Source organism: Leptopilina boulardi, unplaced genomic scaffold (genome assembly GCF_019393585.1).
Source record: "Leptopilina boulardi isolate dan_hultmark-lab unplaced genomic scaffold, ZJU_Lbou_2.1 LbouV2_144, whole genome shotgun sequence".
In the NCBI taxonomy this organism is placed as follows: Eukaryota; Metazoa; Arthropoda; class Insecta; order Hymenoptera; family Figitidae; genus Leptopilina; species Leptopilina boulardi.
Window position 1 is genome coordinate 1,585,233 of NW_026137690.1, and position 20,287 is coordinate 1,605,519.

A 20,287-nucleotide genomic window follows, 5' to 3' on the forward strand; every position below is an offset into this window, starting at 1 on the left:
GTGAAGAATTTCATTAAAATTATTGAAAATACAAATTAATTTAGAAAAGAATTTCAGTTAAAAATTTGTTAAATTTTTAATTAAAAAAAAGGCAAAAAAATCACAATTTTATAAATCAGCAAAAATTATAATAACTTTTGCGTTTCTTATCTTCTTTTTATCTCACATCAATTTTACGATAAATAATCATTATAACGCTCAAGTTTCGAAAATTTCCTTTATTTTTATTCAAATTTTAATATTCCTTTCACTAGAATTTATTTTAAATTTTCAACAATTTCGTTTTCACAAAAATATGAGATGCAAATCGTTAAGTGATGAGCAAATTACGTTTTAAAAATCGACAATTTGTTTGCCTAAATTTACAATTAAAATATCTAAAACAAAAAAAAAGAATCAATAGACGTCATATGACTATAAAAGAAACGTTTTAACTGAACATATAAATTATGCGTTTGTAAACACTCAAATATCGTTTTCTATGAAAAAGAGCAAATACATAACGCAAATATTTCTCATTATTCAAAACAAAAAAAAAAAATTTTTTCACCTAAATTTAAATAAATAAATTATATAACAATTACATAATTATTTATTATTTATCTATAATTTAAATAAGTTTTTTTACGCTCGTGAAATAATATGAAAATTTTTAATTCACATGAGAAAATTGGAAAATTTTTTTTTTTTTTTTTACAAAACGAAAAACTATTTTTCCGTAAAGAAAAAAAAAATATGATACAGAACACACGCGTTAAATAAGAAAACCATTTACAATATTGTTCATTTCTTATCACAGGGAAAAATGTTTTTTTTTTTTTTTTTTTTTTTTTCATTGCAAACTATTATTATTATTTATTTTTCACAAGAGTTTTTCGGAGGAAAAAAAAAGAGAATCTTTTTTTTGTTCTAATCTGGCGATTTTTTCCTTGCTGGATCATTTTCCGTTCCCCAATCTTCAGATATGTATTTTAATAAATCGGTGAGTCCATCAAATTCAGTTCGACTTTGTGGTGGATCATTTTTTGGTATTCTTGGCAATATTGAACCCATTTTATAACGAAATTCCTCAGCATTTTTTGCGCCTGATAATTTCCAAATACCATAAAATAATAATCCACAACCGGTAAATGCATAAAATGTTCCCCAGCCTAATGCACGAAATGCAAGTGATGCACCACTATCGTGAAGACCTTTAACACCAACAACTCCGTCTTGGAAATATTTTGGATCTTGTTTACGAACAACGGCTAATGTACTTCCAAAACCAATCAAGAAGGAAAACCCAGTGATTGCACTCACAAAGGCAACAGCTTTTGTTGTTTTTGGTTTTTTTTTTGTTTTTTTTTTTTTTTTTTGTTTTTGGGAAAAATAAATTCATTTTTAGTTTGAAAAAAAATAATTATTTGCTCGGTTATGAGAATATTTTATATTATAAATTATAATAATAATAATTTATATTATAAATAATAATAATAATAATTTATATAATTAAAATTATGCAGGCCTTGAATTATACGACTTTTTTCGACTTATTTTAATAAAATACGATTTTTTCGACTTTTTTTTTTACATTTTTTTAAAAAAATTTTTACATACATTTAGTATTTAATACATTTTTTCAGTACACAATGCAGATTTTTGTCAGATATTCTTTATTTCAATTATTTAACAAATTTTTAAATAAAATTCTTCACTAAATTAATTATTTTTAATAATAATTTTAATGAAATTCTTCACAAATTCAATTATTTTAAACAATTTTTCAATTAAACTTTTTATGAAAATTAATTTAATTTTATTTAAAATTCAATTATTTACAAAATTTTCAATTTAAAATCAACTAAAAATCAATTATTTTCCAAAATTTCAATTCAAAATCAATTGAAATTCAATTATTTTCAAAATTTTCAATTCAAAAAAAACTAAAACTCAATTCTTTTTCAAAATATTAATTAAAATTCAATTAAATTCAAAATTTCAATTAAAAATCTAAAAAATTCAATTATTTACAAAATTTTCAATTTAAAATCAACTAAAAATCAATTATTTTCCAAAATTTCAATTCAAAATCAATTGAAATTCAATTATTTTCAAAATTTTCAATTCAAAATAAACTAAAATTCAATTCTTTTTCAAAATATTAATTAAAATTCAATTAAATTCAAAATTTCAATTAAAAATCTAAAAAATTCGATTATTTTACAAAATTTACAATTTAAAATCAACTAAAATTAAATTATTTTCCAAAATTTCAATTCAAAATCAATTAAAATTCAATTATTTTCAAAATTTTCAATTCAAAATAAACTAAAATTCAATTCTTTTTCAAAATATTAATTAAAATTCAATTAAATTCAAAATTTCAATTAAAAATCTAAAAAATTCGATTATTTTACAAAATTTTAATTCAAAATCAACTAAAATTCAATTATTTTCCAATATTTCAATTCAAAATCAATTGAAATTCAATTATTCTTAAAATTTTCAATTCAAAATCAAATAAAATTCAATTATTTTCAAGATTTTCAATTCAAAATCAATTAAAATTAAATTATTTTTAAATTTTTTTGTTCAAAATAAACTAAAATTCAATTATTTTCTAATATTTCAATTCAAAATCAACTAAAATTATATTATTATCCAATATTTCAATTCAAAATCAAATAAAATTCAATTATTTTACAAAATTTTTAATTCAAAATCAACTAAAATTTATTTTTTTCCAAAATTTCAATTCACAATTCAATTATATTCAAAATTTGAATTTAAAATTAAATAAAATTTAATTTTTTTCTAATATTTCAATTCAAAATCAATTAAAATTAAATTATTTTCAAATTTTTCGGTTCAAAATCAACTAAAATTCAATTATTATCCAACATTTCAATATAAAATCAATTAAAATTCAATTATGTTACAAAAATTTTAATTCAAAATCAACTAAAATTCAATTATTTTGAAAAATTTTAATTGAAATTGAATTTTTTTTAAAATTTACAATTCAAAATCAACTAAAATTTAATTATTTTTCAATATTTCAATTGAAATTTAATTTCAATTATTTTCAAAATTTTGAATGAAATTTTTTGAAAATAATTTCATTGTGAATTTGAATTTAATTTTTTGAAAATAATGGAATTTGACTGATTTTGATAAAAAAATCTTTGATGATTTATTTTGTTGAAGAATTTATTAGAAATTACAGATAAAAATTAAAAATTTGTTGATTAAAAAATTTTTTCAGATAATTGAATTTTCGAAGAATATTATAAAAATCATTAAAGATAATTGAAATATAGAATAGTTATAATTGAAATTATTAAATATCAAAAAGTTTTTAATAAACAATTTTAGAAGGATGTAAATTAAAATTTTTAATAATAATTAAACTTTAAGTGATTTTTAATTGAAATTTTTGGTAATTTTAATTCACGCTTTAAAAAAAAAATTTTCAAATTATTAAATATCATAAAATTTTTAAGTTCTCATCATAAATGAGAAAGTATCAATTTTTTAAATTTAATTTTATCAGCTGTATTTTTTTTTAATTTCTAAGAATTCATTTTTAGTGTTTTTCTTTGAATTTTTAAAGAAATATTTATAATACTATTAAAAAAAATTGAATTTTGGAAAAAAGTTACAGTTTAAATTTTTAGAAATAATTTAATTAAAAAATTTTTTTTTTAATTGAAAAATGCTTTCATATAATTAAATTTTTAAAGAATATTATAAAAATCATTAAGAATTAATTTAATTTGGAAGAATTACAGCTAACATTTTACGAAATATATTAAATTTAAAAGAAAATTTTTAAAAATTTTAGACAATAATTAAATTTTACAGAATTGAAAATAATTTATCAAATAATTTTACAGCAAATTTTTAAAGTAATTGAATTTTTAAAGATTTACAATTCAAATTTTTGAAATTAATTGAACTTCAAGTGATTTTTAATTGAAATTTTTGGTGAAGAATTTATTAGAAATTAAAAATTACAGACAAAAATTAAATTAAAATGTTTTTAATTTGAAAAATTCTTTTAAATAATTGAATTTTTTAAAAGAATATTATAAAAAATCATATAAAATAATTGAATTTTTTAAAAATTATTAAAAATAATTAAATTTTAGAAGATAAACAGTTAAATTTTTAGAAATAAATAAATTAAAAAAAAAAAAAAAAATATTGAAAATAATTTAATTTTGGAAAAGAAATAGTTAAATTTTTAGAAATAATTAAATTTAAAAAAGTTTTAGATGAAAAATTTTAAAAATAATTAAATTTTAAAAGGTTTTAAAATGAAATTTTTGGTAATTTTATTTGGATGTTTTTTTTTAAATTGTAAACTCTTAAATTTCATAAAATTTTTAATTTAAAAATAATTTCAAATAATTGAATTTGTTGAAGAATTTCATTAAAAGTTATTAAAAATAATTAATATAGAGAAAAATTTTAGTTAAAAATTCGTTAAATAATTGGAAATAAAGAAGATCAGTATTTTATACTAAAAAAATATGTATTTTGTTTAAAAATTTTGTAAAAAAAAACTGTTTAAAAAAAGTCGGTCTGTTAATGTTGAAAAAAATTGTTTTTTCGAAAAAAAAGTCGTATAATCAAAGGCCTTTAAATTGTGAAATTTTTTTCATATTAATGTATATTATTTAGAATTAAAAGTTGGAATTTAAAAATGTTAATATTGTACAAAAAAAAAAAAAATAGGTTAGGATTCATTGTGAAAGAAAAATTGATATTTAATTTAAAAATTAAATGAATGTAATAACAAAAATTCACCTTTAAATCTTTCCTTCTTTTTCGTGGCATCTTTATTTGATAATTTATCTACTGTTTGTATATCTGGATTAATAGGAAGTAAAACGTTGGATTCCGAGGACATTTTTTTAATGTTTTTCAAAGTTACGTAGTTAACTATAAGCACGAGGTTTTTATAGATACGTAAAATATTTACCGTGATTTACCTTTTGTTTCCAGGGATGGGAAAATATGGACAAATTACAATTAAGCTTGTATCACATTACAAAAATAAATGTCTGTCTTTTTTTTGACCCATGTAAAGGTGCTTTTATATCTCAAATTTCGATCAGATGAACATTATTTCTGGAACGTGAAAATGCGTGAAAAGTCATTTTCACGGCGGGTATTTTTGAATTGTTTTAAACAAAAAATATTTTTTTTTAAGAAATATAATATTAAATATTTAGTTAAATATGTAAGAACACTTTAAAATAGTAATAGAAAGATGATTTGATTGAAAAATTTAGCTAATTTTGCTATAAAACGTTTTCTGCTACAAGAAAGTGTAAAATGAGTGTGAGTGTCTCTCAAAGTTTTGTTTGCTCACAAGGAAGAAGCACTGTACAAACCATTTCACAAACATCGTCATTTTACACTTTCTTGTAGCAGAAAACGTTTAAAAGCAAAATTAGCTAAATTTTTCAATCAAATCATCTTTCTATCACTATTTTAAAGTATTCTTACATATTAAAACAATTATTTAATATTATATTTCTTAAAAAAAAAACATTTTTTGTTTAAAACAATTCAAAAATACCCGCCGTGAAAATGACTTTTCACGCATTTTCACGTTCCAGAAATAATGTTCATCTGATCGAAATTTGAGGTATAAAAGCACCTTAACACGTTCGCGAAACAATTGTGCATTGGCCTTTATGCCTTGATGTGATTTCACCCTAATTGCCAAAAAAAGTGTCATATTTCAAATGTTTTAATACTATTAAGGCCTAAGCAGAATAGCTTCGCGGAAGAGGTTCGTGAACGTGAAACATGAGTTAGAAAAGGACAGAGATATATTCGTATCCTTTTCTATCTCATGCATCTCGTTCGCGAACTATTTTCGCGAATCTATTGTGCGTTGACCTTTAAGGTATATCACTGAATTTGAATTGCGAGATGGAAAAGGACAAAAAATATTTCTCTATCCTTTTCTAACGACTGTCACACTTGTGCGTTGACCCTTAGCCAATGACGTAACATTATGAACTATGCAACGAATTAAAAAATCGATCGAGAGAGAAGCAAATTCGTGTCTCTCTCGGTTCAAGTTTGCCATCTCTTTATTTTTTTTTTTTTTTAGTACAATAAAAAATGTCGCCTGCTATGGAGGGATTGACTGACCAACAGAAAGAAATTTATGAAAAAATAACGAAAAATGAAGTTGATGAACTTAAAACACTATTGTCAACATGTGAAACAAAATTGGATTTTGTTGATAAAAATGGAATGAGTTTATTGCAACATGCATGTTACAAGGGTAACAAGGAAATTGCGCAGATGCTTCTCGATCAAGTAGGTTATGTTTGTCTTATTGTTTTACGAAAAATATATATATTTTTTTATTTTTATTTATTTATGAATGAATATACATATTTTTTTCACTAGTGTTAATAATTTCTCGTTTATTCATTTATTTCGGGAGTCTTTTTTTTTTTGTTATATATTATTTATAACTTTCTTTTACTTTTTGTAATAAATTACAAGTTGTTTATAATTATTGAACAAGTATTAATTTAACACATTAATATTAGTTTTTTGAAAAGAAACAAATGGAAAATTTTTTTTTCGAAAAAAAATTAAGTATATTGTATAAACGTATTGATTTTTAGGTTATGTGCTCATTTTTTTCGTAATAAATTATTTTTTCCATCCATTTTTTTTTTTTTTTTTTTTGAAATTAGATTTATTTTAATTATCGTTAAATTTTTAACAGGGTTGTCACAAGTTCTTGATTTTTTTTTTTTGATATTTAACTTTGAATTTTAAAACAAAACCTTGAATTATTCGAATTTTAGAAGAAAAAAAAAATATATAAAAAATCTCAGTTTAAGAAAAACGGTTAAAATTCAAAATTAAGAGGAAAAATTCAAATCAAAAAAATGAATTCCTGGAATTTTTTTTTTTTTAATTTTAGAAAATTTTTCATTAATATTTTGTTTTAAATAATTAAATTTTTGTAAAATTTTGAAAATTTATTAAAACTTATTAATTTGGCGAAAAATTTTAGATAAAAATTAAATAAATTTTTGTAAATTTTAATTGAAGATATTTTTTTTTTTACAAATTTTTAACAATAACTGAGTTTTAGGGGAATTTTTAATTAAAAATGTTTGCCAATAATTTGTGAAATGGTATTTGAATAGTCAAAAATTTAAAATGATTATAAATTATTTGGAAAATTATAAATAAATAAAATATTAAATATATAAATTAATATTAAGAATTGAATTTAAAATTAATGAAATAGAATTTTTGGAAATAATGAAAAGAGAATTTAAAATGAAAATGTAAACAGGAAAAATAATAGAAAGAGAGGGTAGATAAAAATTCGAATAAAAAAAAAATAATTAATTTAATTTAAAAAAGATTTTTTTTTTATAGAATAAAGAATTTTTTTTATAAATTATTATTAAACAAATAAATTTTATTTTATATTTTTTAAATTAAAATCAATTTTTATTTTTAATTAATTAAATTTTTGATGGTTAGCAGTTAAATTTTTTTTTAATGATTAAATTTTTAAAAGATTTTTAATTAAAAATTTGAAAAATAGGAAAAATTATAATGAAAATTTTGTGGCAATCCTGTTGATTAATAATTCTCGTTAAGAAAATAGGATTTCTGTTTCATTTTTTTTTTTAACACCTGGAGGTTTTAATTACATTTAAAAAAATTGAATAAAAAAAAAAAATATGAAAATTTCAGGGGGTTGATGTAAATTCTTGTCAACATGAACACGAATACACAGCCTTACATTTTGCTGCATTGAGCGGGAATTCAGATTTATGTCATCTATTGTTGTCTCATGGTGCGCGAATATCAGCGACCAATAGTGTTGGTCGTACTGCTGCTCAAATGGCCGCTTTCGTTGGCAATCACAACTGTGTCTCAACAATTAATAATTTCATCCCAAAGGCTGATATCGATTATTACATTAAACCACAGGGCCTACAAACCGAGCCACTATTACCTCCACATCTTGCCGATTCATTTCACAAATTTATTATGCAAATCAACGTTCATCCCGTACGTGTTGCAATGAATCTTCAACGTTGTCCTGGTCTTTTGGAAAATCTAGAAAAGGTATAAATCAATCTACAAAAAAAAAAAATTTTGTTTTCCTTTTCTTTTTTCTTCCAGACAAAATTTTTGGAGGCGCATGAATTCAAAATGCTCAAAAATCGACAAGAAATAAAATAAAAACTTTTAATTTGAAGATATATGTATATATTCAAAGCATCTTGGTTATTATTTTTTTCGCTCAAAAATTGAGCTGTACATGTCAAAATTCTTAAAACTCGACAAAAAATTTTAAAAAAAGCTTTTATTTTGAAGATATATATTCAGAGCACCCTGGTTATTACTATTTGGCTCAAAAATCGAGTTATATATTTCGAAACGCTCAAAATTCGACAAAAAATAAAAAAAGCTTTTACTCTGTAGGTATTTTTATGATACCTAAAGATATATATATATATATATATTCAAAGCACTCTGGTTATATTTATTTGGATCAAAAATTGAGCTGTGCATATCGAAATGCTCAAAACTCAACAAAAAACAAAATAAAAGATTTATTTTGAAGATATATATTCAGAGCACCCTGGTTATTACTCATTGTCTCAAAATTCGACAAAAAATAAAAGCTTTTAGTTTGTAGGTATTTTTATAATACCTAAAAGTATATATATTCAAAGCACCCTGGTTATATTTGCTTGGCTCAAAAATCAAGTTATATATGTCGAAACGCTCAAAATTCGACAAAAAAATAAAAGCTTTTAGTCTGTAGGTATTTTTATAATACTTAAAGATATATATTCAAAGCACTCTGGTTTCCTTCTTGTTGGTTCAAAAATTGAGCTACGTATATCGAAATTCTCAAAACTCGACAATAAAGAAAATGAAATTCTTTGGTTGAAGATATATATATTCAAAGCACCCTGGTTATTACTTTTTAGCTCAAAAATCCAGTTATATATGTCGAAACGCTCAATATTCGACAAAAAATAAAATAAAAGCTTTTATTTTAAAGAGATATATATTCAGAGCACCCTTGTTATTACTTTTTGGCTCAATATTCGACAAAAAATAAAATAAAAGCTTCTATTTTAAAGAGATATATATTCAGAGCACCCTGGTTATTACTTTTTGTCTCAAAATTCGACAAAAAATAAAAGTTATTAGTTTGTAGCTATTTTTATAATACCTAAAAGTATATATATTGAAAGCACCCTGGTTATATTTGCTTGGCTCAAAAATCGAGTTATATATGTCGAAACGCTCAAAATTCGACAAAAAAATAAAAGCTTTTAGTCTGTAGGTATTTTTATAATACCTAAAAGTATATATATTCAAAGCACCCTGGTTATATTTGCTTGGCTCAAAAATCGAGTTATATATGTCGAAACGCTCAAAATTCGACAAAAAAATAAAAGCTTTTAGTCTATAGATATTTTTATAATACTTGAAGATATATATTCAAAGCACTCTGGTTATTTCTTTTTGGCTCAAAAATTGAGCTACGCATGTCGAAATGCTCAAAACTCAACAATAAAGAAAATGAAATTCTTTGGTTGAAGATATATATATTCAAAGCACCCTGGTTATTTCTTTTTCGATAAAAAATTGACAAAAAATAAAATTAAAACTCTTAATTAGAATATATATATATATATATATATATATATATATATATATATATATATATATTCAAAGCACCCTGCACGGAGAGACCGCCGGTTGGAAAAATTACTAAAAAGATTTACAAGTAGCGGAAATAAGGTTACTTTGTCATATATTGCTGTAGGAAATCGAAAATTCTATTAGCAGCATACTTAATAAAACCTGTATACTATAGTAAAATTGCACACAAATTGGAATAGAAATTACTATAGTCTACAGTTTTATTAAGTATGCTGCTAGTAGAATTTTCGATTTCCTACAGCAATGTTTGACAATGTAACCTTATTTCCGCTACTTGTAAATTTTTTTAGTAATTTTTCTAACCGGCGGTCTCTCCGTGTGGTTATTTTTTGGCTCAAAAATCTAGTCATATATGTCGAAAAGCTCGAAATTCGACAAAAAATTAAAGCTTTTAGTCTGTAGGTATTTTTATAATACTTAAAGATATATATATATATATATATATATATATATATATATAGGTATATATTCAAAGCACCCTGGTTATATTTGGTTGGCTCAAAAATTAATTATTTCTTGAAAATTTCTAATTGGTTAATTTTAAAAATTGCGCCGCAATCATTTTCTTAATTGTTTGTTTGGACATTAATAATTTCGAACAAATGAAAATTGGGTGTTTTAAAAATTCTATCAATTAATAATTCGTATAAATAAAAATTTGGTCAAATTTTGAAATTCAGTGAATTGGAATTTTTCTCATTTTAAATTTTGAATTTCATACAATTCGATTAAATGAGAATTCTGTTAAATTAAAATTTGCTTAAATTAAAATTTATTTATATAAAAAGTCATGTAAAGAAAATGACTGTAAAATAAAAATTCAGCCAAACAAAAAATTTGGAAGCTAAAAATTTTGTTTGGTAAAAATTAGTAAAAAAAAAGAAAGAAAGAAATTCTGTCAAATGGCTAATTTAAAATTTGAAAATTCGTCTAAAAAATAATTTTTTCTAATAAAATTCTTTAAAATAAAAATTTTAATTAATGATTTCTATGGGACAATCATGCGCCTCAAATTTTGTCTCGGAAGATTTTAATCTCGGAAGATTAAATTTATCAACACGAACTTCTTGTTTCTATAAATACTTTATAAAAATGATGCCGAAATAGAAAAAGAGAAATAAAAAATTAATTTCAGATTCAAAAGGTATTGGAAGTGATGCGCCATCGTGAAATGACACGCGGTGCAGAAACAAATGAAGTAATTGCTTTCAAATATCATTATTTGAGTTTTGTAGTGGCGGAAGTGATAAAAAGTCAAAATCGACAGAAAGCAATGAAAGCTCAAACCGCGACTGAAAAAGAAAAATGCAACGATGAAGGCGGCGGTGGTGAGGAAAAAAAATCGGATCCCGTCGAGGCTCTCGTACGACGTTTTCTCAAGTGCAATAAAACTGACGGTATACCAGAATATCAAGAGGCATTTTTACGCGAAGCCGTTAGAGAATTTCCCTTTAGGGAGAGTACAATTTTTCATCAAATGGTAGCAACACTCGCTGGTACCGATCCACCTTCGGCAGTTTCCGTTGTCTCAGCGGCAATTAATGGCCAACGTGGATTTATGGATCAGGCACAAATTTGCGTCACATGTGGCGAGGAAAAAGTTACGAAAAAATGCAGTAAATGTAAAGCCGTGCAATATTGCGATCGTGAATGTCAACGACTTCATTGGTTTATGCATAAAAAAGCTTGCGCACGTCTTGAAACATCAACTAATTCGGGCACAAAATTAAGTCAAGAGAATAAGGAACAAATTGCAAATGCCGTCAGCTCAAGGTTACAGAATTTGACCGTTAATTAAGAGAGGAATTTGACTTTTTTTCTTGGGGGGGGGGGGAAGGACGCTTCGAATAAGTTTCAAAAATCAGAATTATAATTTAAGTAGAATTTTATTAGATATAATTTTCATTAAGCCGAATTTTTATTATTATTTTGCAGAATTTTCATTAAACCAATTTTTTATATTAGAGAACTTTTCAATAATCGAAAATTTACTTTACAGTTTTTTTATTTCTTCGAATTTTTATTTGATTGACATCGGCATGATTTTTCAAATAAAAAATTTCAGCAATTAAAAATTCTAAATTCGAAGTAATAAAAATTATGTGGATTAAATTTTTGGTTATTTGAAAAATGTTGTAACAGAGAAAATCGGTTTAATGAAAATTTTACTATAAATAATAATTCGAAGAAATAAAAATTCGGTCCAATGAAATTTATATCTAATGAAATGCGATTAAATGAAAATGCTAATAATTTGATTTTTATAACTTATTCATTCGTCCCTTTTTTTCTCAATGTAAATATAGAGGAAAAGTTTTTTTTTTCTTCTTGTCCCGAAAATTGAAAACAACACGTAGAAAAAGAGTCTGAATTCTGTAAAAAAAAGACCGAAGTCTGAAGAAGCTTTAATTTTTATTCATCTAAAAGAAATAATTGACTCGTTAGGGAAAAAAGAAGAGGGTTTTGTAAAACTTTGGTCTAAAAAAAAAAAAATATTCGAGCTTCCAAAAATTAGAGAATTGAGTAATTTCTGTATAGAAATAATGAATTTCTTAATCTTGATAATTGTATTCATTTAGGAAAATATTTTTTTTTTCGAATTTAGTAGCCAATTGACAAATTTAAAATGAAAATTCATTGATTAGAGAATTGTTTTTTTTTTTTTTATTTTAAATCAATATTGAATTTTTAAAAAGTGACAATGAATTATGTTTTTTTTTATTTTTCTCACATTCTTTTTTGATCTCAATAACCAATCTCGTAGAGATATGGATCTCAATTGTGGAAACAATGGAAAAAAGTGCATTTATTTACACAGTCTCTCTCTAGTCTTCGGTGCTCTTCTATAATTCGTCTCCTGAATTTATTATTCTGACGTTTGTTCTTATAGTGAGGGTAAATACTTGTTGGTATTTGTCTAAAAAAAAACTAAATTTTCTTCGTTTTTTTTGTCTAGTGCGAGAGTGTAATTTTCCTTTTTTTTTTTATTTACATCGACTTACCATTGGATTATTGTTTTGTAAAGTTACTGTAGGTGTGTGTGTGTGTGTATACGTGTGTATGTGTGTGCGTGAAAAATATATGTTCCTTTCGACCTTTTAATGCGTTCATTAAGGCGTACTTAAGAAAAAAGAAAAAGAAAAAATACCAAACGCATATATATTTAAAAACGTTCTTTTTTCTTTTTCTTTTAGAATTGAGTTCACATTTTTATCCCACAATGTATTCTCTCTTTTTCAATAAAAATATATTATCTTCTGTGCAAACATTTAAAAAATTTGTGTCATTTTTTTTTCATTTTAATTCTTCAACTCCGATTACACGATTATTTCGATTTATTTTAATAAAATGTGACTTTTTTTACATTAAAAAAAAAAAAAATTCAACGAAATCCATGTTTTTAGAGTATACCCAAGACACACTCTCCCTACTGCGCAGTATATATGCTTCTCTATCGCTCTCTTTCCCCTAACACCATTCTCAATGAGGAAGGAGGTAAGAGGAGAGAGAGAGAGGGGGTGTGTGCGTGAGAGGGAGAGCGATAGCATGCGCTACGTAGAAACAGCGTGAGACAGAACGAAAGAGAGGACCTTTATTGAAAATCCAATAAAGAAGCAAACCACTAATTTTTTTTAAAAATTAATTCTACATGGAAAAATACGTTTCGTTTTTAATTATTAGCTGTAAATATTAATTTTTAAAATAGTTGTACCTATTTATCTATAAAAATTATGTCTTTTCAAGTCATAATTATTTTTCCAAGAAAATTCTGTCTTTCACTTTAAATGGGAATTTAAAATTTCAAAAATTTACGTGGGACAGCCGTTAGGCTTCTCTACTGGGTTTCTAGTACATAGTAGGGTCGTGGGTTCGATTCCTCACGACTGTGGGTTTTTGTCCGGGTTGAAAATTCTCCCTCACTCTCATTCTCTCTCACGCTCTCTCAGTAGCACACACTGTCTCCCTCCCCCTCACACAAACTCTCTCTCCTGCGCACTATTTCTGCTCCTCTCTCGCTCACTCTCCCCTATCTCCCTCCACAATGAGGAAGAAGGTGAGAAGAGAAGAGTGCAAGAATTTGCATTAAAATCGTCTGCCTAAGAAAAATTGAATTTTTTTGGGAACTTTTTTATGATTTTGGATTTTTGGGTCGGATGACTTTTTGGTGGTAATAGGTGTCTTCCTCTACTCGGATTCGGCTGTCAATTTTTTTCTACACTTTCAGGTGTATTTTGTGCAAGAAATTGCAATAAAATAGTCTGCCTAAGAAAAATTGAATTTTTTTGGGAACTTTTTTATGATTTTGGATTTTTGGGTCAGATGACTTTTTGGTTGTAATAGGTGTCTTCCTCTACTTGGATTCGGCTGTCAATTTTTTTCAACACTGTTAGGTGTATTTTGTGCAAGAAATTGCAAATACAATAGTCTGCCTAAGAAAAATTGAATTTTTTTGGGAACTTTTTTATGATTTTGGATTTTTGGGTCGGATGACTTTTTGGTGGTAATAGGTGTCTTCCTCCACTCGGATTCGGCTGTCAATTTTTTTCTACACTTTTAGGTGTATTTTGTGCAAGAAATTGCAATAAAATAGTCTGCCTAAGAAAAATTGAATTTTTTTGGGAACTTTTTTATGATTTTGGATTTTTGGGTCGGATGACTTTTTGGTGGTAATAGGTGTCTTCCTCTACTCGGATTCGGCTGTCAATTTTTTTCTACACTTTCAGGTGTATTTTGTGCAAGAAATTGCAATAAAATAGTCTGCCTAAGAAAAATTGAATTTTTTTGGGAACTTTTTTATGATTTTGGATTTTTGAGTCAGATGACTTTTTGGTTGTAATAGGTGTCTTCCTCTGCTCGGATTCGGCTGTCAATTTTTTTCTACACTTCCAGGTGTATTTTGTGCAAGAAATTGCAATAAAATAGTCTGCCTAAGAAAAATTGAATTTTTTTGGAAACTTTTTTATGATTTTGAATTTTTGGGTTAGATGACTTTTTGGTTGTAATAGGTGTCTTCCTCTACTTGGATTCGGCTGTCAAATTTTTTCTACACTTTTAGGAGTATTTTGTGCAAGAAATTGCAATAAAATAGTCTGCCTAAGAAAAATTGAATTTTTTTGGGAACTTTTTTATGATTTTGGATTTTTGGGTCGGATGACTTTTTGGTGGTAATAGGTGTCTTCCTCTACTCGGATTCGGCTGTCAATTTTTTTCTACACTTTTAGGAGTATTTTGTGAAAGAAATTACAATAAAATAGTCTGCCTAAGAAAAATTGAATTTTTTTGGGAACTTTTTTATGATTTTGGATTTTTGGGTCGGATGACTTTTTGGTGGTAACAGGTGTCTTCCTCGACTCGGATTCGGCTGTCAATTTTTTCCTACACTTTTAGGTGTATTTTGTGCAAGAAATTGCAATAAAATAGTCTGCCTAAGAAAAATTGAATTTTTTTGGGAACTTTTTTATGATTTTGGATTTTTGGGTCAGATGACTTTTTGGTTGTAATAGGTGTCTTCCTCTACTTGGATTCGGCTGTCAATTTTTTTCAACACTGTTAGGTGTATTTTGTGCAAGAAATTGCAAATACAATAGTCTGCCTAAGAAAAATTGAATTTTTTTGGGAACTTTTTTATGATTTTGGATTTTTGGGTCGGATGACTTTTTGGTGGTAATAGGTGTCTTCCTCTACTCGGATTCGGCTATCAATTTTTTTCTACACTTTCAGGTGTATTTTGTGCAAGAAATTGCAATAAAATAGTCTGCCTAAGAAAAATTGAATTTTTTTGGGAACTTTTTTATGATTTTGGATTTTTGGGTCAGATAACTTTTTGGTTGTAATAGGTGTCTTCCTCTACTTGGATTCGGCTGTCAAATTTTTTCAACACTTTCAGGTGTATTTTGTGCAAGAAATTGCAATAAAATAGTCTGCCTAAGAAAAATTGAATTTTTTTGGGAACTTTTTTATGATTTTGGATTTTTGGGTCGGATGACTTTTTGGTTGTAATAGGTGTCTTCCTCTACTCGGATTCGGCTGTCAATTTTTTCCTACACTTTTAGGTGTATTTTGTGCAAGAAATTGCAATAAAATAGTCTGCCTAAGAAAAATTGAATTTTTTTGGGAACTTTTTTATGATTTTGGATTTTTGGGTCGGATGACTTTTTGGTGGTAATAGGTGTCTTCCTCTACTCGGATTCGGCTATCAATTTTTTTCTACACTTTCAGGTGTATTTTGTGCAAGAAATTGCAATAAAATAGTCTGCCTAAGAAAAATTGAATTTTTTTGGGAACTTTTTTATGATTTTGGATTTTTGGGTCAGATGACTTTTTGGTTGTAATAGGTGTCTTCCTCTACTTGGATTCGGCTGTCAATTTTTTTCAACACTGTTAGGTGTATTTTGTGCAAGAAATTGCAATAAAATAGTCTGCCTAAGAAAAATTGAATTTTTTGGGAACTTTTTTGTGATTTTGGATTTTTGGGTCGGATGACTTTTTGGTGGTAATAGGTGTCTTCCTCTACTCGGATTCGGCTGTCAATTTTTTCCTACACTTTTAGGTGTATTTTGTGCAAGAAATTGCAATAAAATAGTCTGCCTAAGAAAAATGGAATTTTTTTGGGAACTTTTTTATGATTTTGGACTTTTGGGTCGGATGACTTTTTGGTGGTAATAGGTGTCTTCCTCTACTCGGATTCGGCTGTCAATTTTTTTCAACACTTTTAGGTGTATTTTGCGCAAGAAATTGCAATAAAATAGTCTGCCTAAGAAAAATTGAATTTTTTTGGAAACTTTTTTATGATTTTGAATTTTTGGGTTAGATGACTTTTTGGTTGTAATAGGTGTCTTCCTCTACTTGGATTCGGCTGTCAATTTTTTTCTACACTTTTAGGAGTATTTTGTGCAAGAAATTGCAATAAAATAGTCTGCCTAAGAAAAATTGAATTTTTTTGGGAACTTTTTTATGATTTTGGATTTTTGGGTCGGATGACTTTTTGGTGGTAACAGGTGTCTTCCTCTACTCGGATTCGGCTGTCAATTTTTTCCTACACTTTTAGGTGTATTTTGTGCAAGAAATTGCAATAAAATAGTCTGCCTAAGAAAAATTGAATTTTTTGGGAACTTTTTTATGATTTTGGATTTTTGGGTCGGATGACTTTTTGGTGGTAATAGGTGTCTTCCTCTACTCGGATTCGGCTGTCAATTTTTTTCTACACTTTCAGGTGTATTTTGTGCAAGAAATTGCAATAAAATAGTCTGCCTAAGAAAAATTGAATTTTTTTGGGAACTTTTTTATGATTTTGGATTTTTGGGTCAGATGACTTTTTGGTTGTAATAGGTGTCTTCCTCTACTTGGATTCGGCTGTCAATTTTTTTCAACACTGTTAGGTGTATTTTGTGCAAGAAATTGCAAATACAATAGTCTGCCTAAGAAAAATTGAATTTTTTTGGGAACTTTTTTATGATTTTGGATTTTTGGGTCGGATGACTTTTTGGTGGTAATAGGTGTCTTCCTCCACTCGGATTCGGCTGTCAATTTTTTTCTACACTTTTAGGTGTATTTTGTGCAAGAAATTGCAATAAAATAGTCTGCCTAAGAAAAATTGAATTTTTTGGGAACTTTTTTATGATTTTGGATTTTTGGGTCGGATGACTTTTTGGTGGTAATAGGTGTCTTCCTCTACTCGGATTCGGCTGTCAATTTTTTTCTACACTTTCAGGTGTATTTTGTGCAAGAAATTGCAATAAAATAGTCTGCCTAAGAAAAATTGAATTTTTTTGGGAACTTTTTTATGATTTTGGATTTTTGAGTCAGATGACTTTTTGGTTGTAATAGGTGTCTTCCTCTGCTCGGATTCGGCTGTCAATTTTTTTCTACACTTCCAGGTGTATTTTGTGCAAGAAATTGCAATAAAATAGTCTGCCTAAGAAAAATTGAATTTTTTTGGAAACTTTTTTATGATTTTGAATTTTTGGGTTAGATGACTTTTTGGTTGTAATAGGTGTCTTCCTCTACTTGGATTCGGCTGTCAAATTTTTTCTACACTTTTAGGAGTATTTTGTGCAAGAAATTGCAATAAAATAGTCTGCCTAAGAAAAATTGAATTTTTTTGGGAACTTTTTTATGATTTTGGATTTTTGGGTCGGATGACTTTTTGGTGGTAATAGGTGTCTTCCTCTACTCGGATTCGGCTGTCAATTTTTTTCTACACTTTTAGGAGTATTTTGTGAAAGAAATTACAATAAAATAGTCTGCCTAAGAAAAATTGAATTTTTTTGGGAACTTTTTTATGATTTTGGATTTTTGGGTCGGATGACTTTTTGGTGGTAACAGGTGTCTTCCTCGACTCGGATTCGTCTGTCAATTTTTTCCTACACTTTTAGGTGTATTTTGTGCAAGAAATTGCAATAAAATAGTCTGCCTAAGAAAAATTGAATTTTTTTGGGAACTTTTTTATGATTTTGGATTTTTGGGTCAGATGACTTTTTGGTTGTAATAGGTGTCTTCCTCTACTTGGATTCGGCTGTCAATTTTTTTCAACACTGTTAGGTGTATTTTGTGCAAGAAATTGCAAATACAATAGTCTGCCTAAGAAAAATTGAATTTTTTTGGGAACTTTTTTATGATTTTGGATTTTTGGGTCGGATGACTTTTTGGTGGTAATAGGTGTCTTCCTCTACTCGGATTCGGCTATCAATTTTTTTCTACACTTTCAGGTGTATTTTGTGCAAGAAATTGCAATAAAATAGTCTGCCTAAGAAAAATTGAATTTTTTTGGGAACTTTTTTATGATTTTGGATTTTTGGGTCAGATGACTTTTTGGTTGTAATAGGTGTCTTCCTCTACTTGGATTCGGCTGTCAAATTTTTTCAACACTTTCAGGTGTATTTTGTGCAAGAAATTGCAATAAAATAGTCTGCCTAAGAAAAATTGAATTTTTTTGGGAACTTTTTTATGATTTTGGATTTTTGGGTCGGATGACTTTTTGGTTGTAATAGGTGTCTTCCTCTACTCGGATTCGGCTGTCAATTTTTTCCTACACTTTTAGGTGTATTTTGTGCAAGAAATTGCAATAAAATAGTCTGCCTAAGAAAAATTGAATTTTTTTGGGAACTTTTTTATGATTTTGGATTTTTGGGTCGGATGACTTTTTGGTGGTAATAGGTGTCTTCCTCTACTCGGATTCGGCTATCAATTTTTTTCTACACTTTCAGGTGTATTTTGTGCAAGAAATTGCAATAAAATAGTCTGCCTAAGAAAAATTGAATTTTTTTGGGAACTTTTTTATGATTTTGGATTTTTGGGTCAGATGACTTTTTGGTTGTAATAGGTGTCTTCCTCTACTTGGATTCGGCTGTCAATTTTTTTCAACACTGTTAGGTGTATTTTGTGCAAGAAATTGCAATAAAATAGTCTGCCTAAGAAAAATTGAATTTTTTGGGAACTTTTTTGTGATTTTGGATTTTTGGGTCGGATGACTTTTTGGTGGTAATAGGTGTCTTCCTCTACTCGGATTCGGCTGTCAATTTTTTCTTACACTTTTAGGTGTATTTTGTGCAAGAAATTGCAATAAAATAGTCTGCCTAAGAAAAATGGAATTTTTTTGGGAACTTTTTTATGATTTTGGACTTTTGGGTCGGATGACTTTTTGGTGGTAATAGGTGTCTTCCTCTACTCGGATTCGGCTGTCAATTTTTTTCAACACTTTTAGGTGTATTTTGCGCAAGAAATTGCAATAAAATAGTCTGCCTAAGAAAAATTGAATTTTTTTGGAAACTTTTTTATGATTTTGAATTTTTGGGTTAGATGACTTTTTGGTTGTAATAGGTGTCTTCCTCTACTTGGATTCGGCTGTCAATTTTTTTCTACACTTTTAGGAGTATTTTGTGCAAGAAATTGCAATAAAATAGTCTGCCTAAGAAAAATTGAATTTTTTTGGGAACTTTTTTATGATTTTGGATTTTTGGGTCGGATGACTTTTTGGTGGTAACAGGTGTCTTCCTCTACTCGGATTCGGCTGTCAATTTTTTCCTACACTTTTAGGTGTATTTTGTGCAAGAAATTGCAATAAAATAGTCTGCCTAAGAAAAATTGAATTTTTTGGGAACTTTTTTATGATTTTGGATTTTTGGGTCGGATGACTTTTTGGTGGTAATAGGTGTCTTCCTCCACTCGGATTCGGCTGTCAATTTTTTTCTACACTTTCATGTGTATTTTGTGCAAGAAATTGCAATAAAATAGTCTGCCTAAGAAAAATTGAATTTTTTGGGAACTTTTTTATGATTTTCGATTTTTGGGTCGGATGACTTTTTGGTGGTAATAGGTGTCTTGCTCCACTCGGATTCGGCTGTCAATTTTTTTCTACACTTTTAGGTGTATTTTGTGCAAGAAATTGCAATAAAATAGTCTGCCTAAGAAAAATTGAATTTTTTGGGAACTTTTTTATGATTTTGGATTTTTGGGTCGGATGACTTTTTGGTGGTAATAGGTGTCTTGCTCCACTCGGATTCGGCTGTCAATTTTTTTATACACTTTTAGGTGTATTTTGTGCAAGAAA

The 20,287-nt window shown here is 26.6% G+C and overlaps 2 protein-coding genes across 2 annotated transcripts; one reads left to right on the forward strand and one right to left on the reverse strand.

Annotated features, from left to right (window-relative positions):
- Positions 1–633: 633 nt before the first annotated feature.
- Positions 634–4,959, reverse strand: LOC127291576 (transmembrane protein 242). The gene is made up of 2 exons (XM_051320772.1): positions 4,795–4,959; positions 634–1,313 (listed from the first exon to the last, which is right to left on the reverse strand). The coding sequence occupies exons 1-2, from the start codon at positions 4,895–4,897 to the stop codon at positions 910–912; spliced, it is 507 nt and encodes a 168-aa protein (XP_051176729.1). The 5' UTR covers positions 4,898–4,959; the 3' UTR covers positions 634–909.
- A 1,116-nt stretch (positions 4,960–6,075) lies between these two features.
- LOC127291569 (ankyrin repeat and MYND domain-containing protein 2) lies at positions 6,076–12,434 on the forward strand. Its single transcript, XM_051320764.1, has 3 exons — positions 6,076–6,327; positions 7,741–8,118; positions 10,874–12,434. Exons 1-3 carry the CDS (start codon positions 6,127–6,129, stop codon positions 11,534–11,536), a joined length of 1,242 nt encoding a protein of 413 aa, XP_051176721.1. The 5' UTR covers positions 6,076–6,126; the 3' UTR covers positions 11,537–12,434.
- Positions 12,435–20,287: the final 7,853 nt, after the last annotated feature.

Excerpts from the sequence above, each read along its gene's own strand:
- LOC127291576 (XM_051320772.1), bottom strand. The coding sequence starts at position 4,897 with ATGTCCTCGGAATCCAACGTTTTACTTCCTATTAATCCAGATATACAA. Across the intron at positions 1,314-4,794 it reads AAAGAAGGAAAGATTTAAAG|CTGTTGCCTTTGTGAGTGCA; the intron begins GTGAATTTTTGT and ends AAACAACAAAAG.
- LOC127291569 (XM_051320764.1), top strand. The coding sequence starts at position 6,127 with ATGTCGCCTGCTATGGAGGGATTGACTGACCAACAGAAAGAAATTTAT. Across the intron at positions 6,328-7,740 it reads CGCAGATGCTTCTCGATCAA|GGGGTTGATGTAAATTCTTG; the intron begins GTAGGTTATGTT and ends TGAAAATTTCAG. Across the intron at positions 8,119-10,873 it reads TTTTGGAAAATCTAGAAAAG|ATTCAAAAGGTATTGGAAGT; the intron begins GTATAAATCAAT and ends AATTAATTTCAG.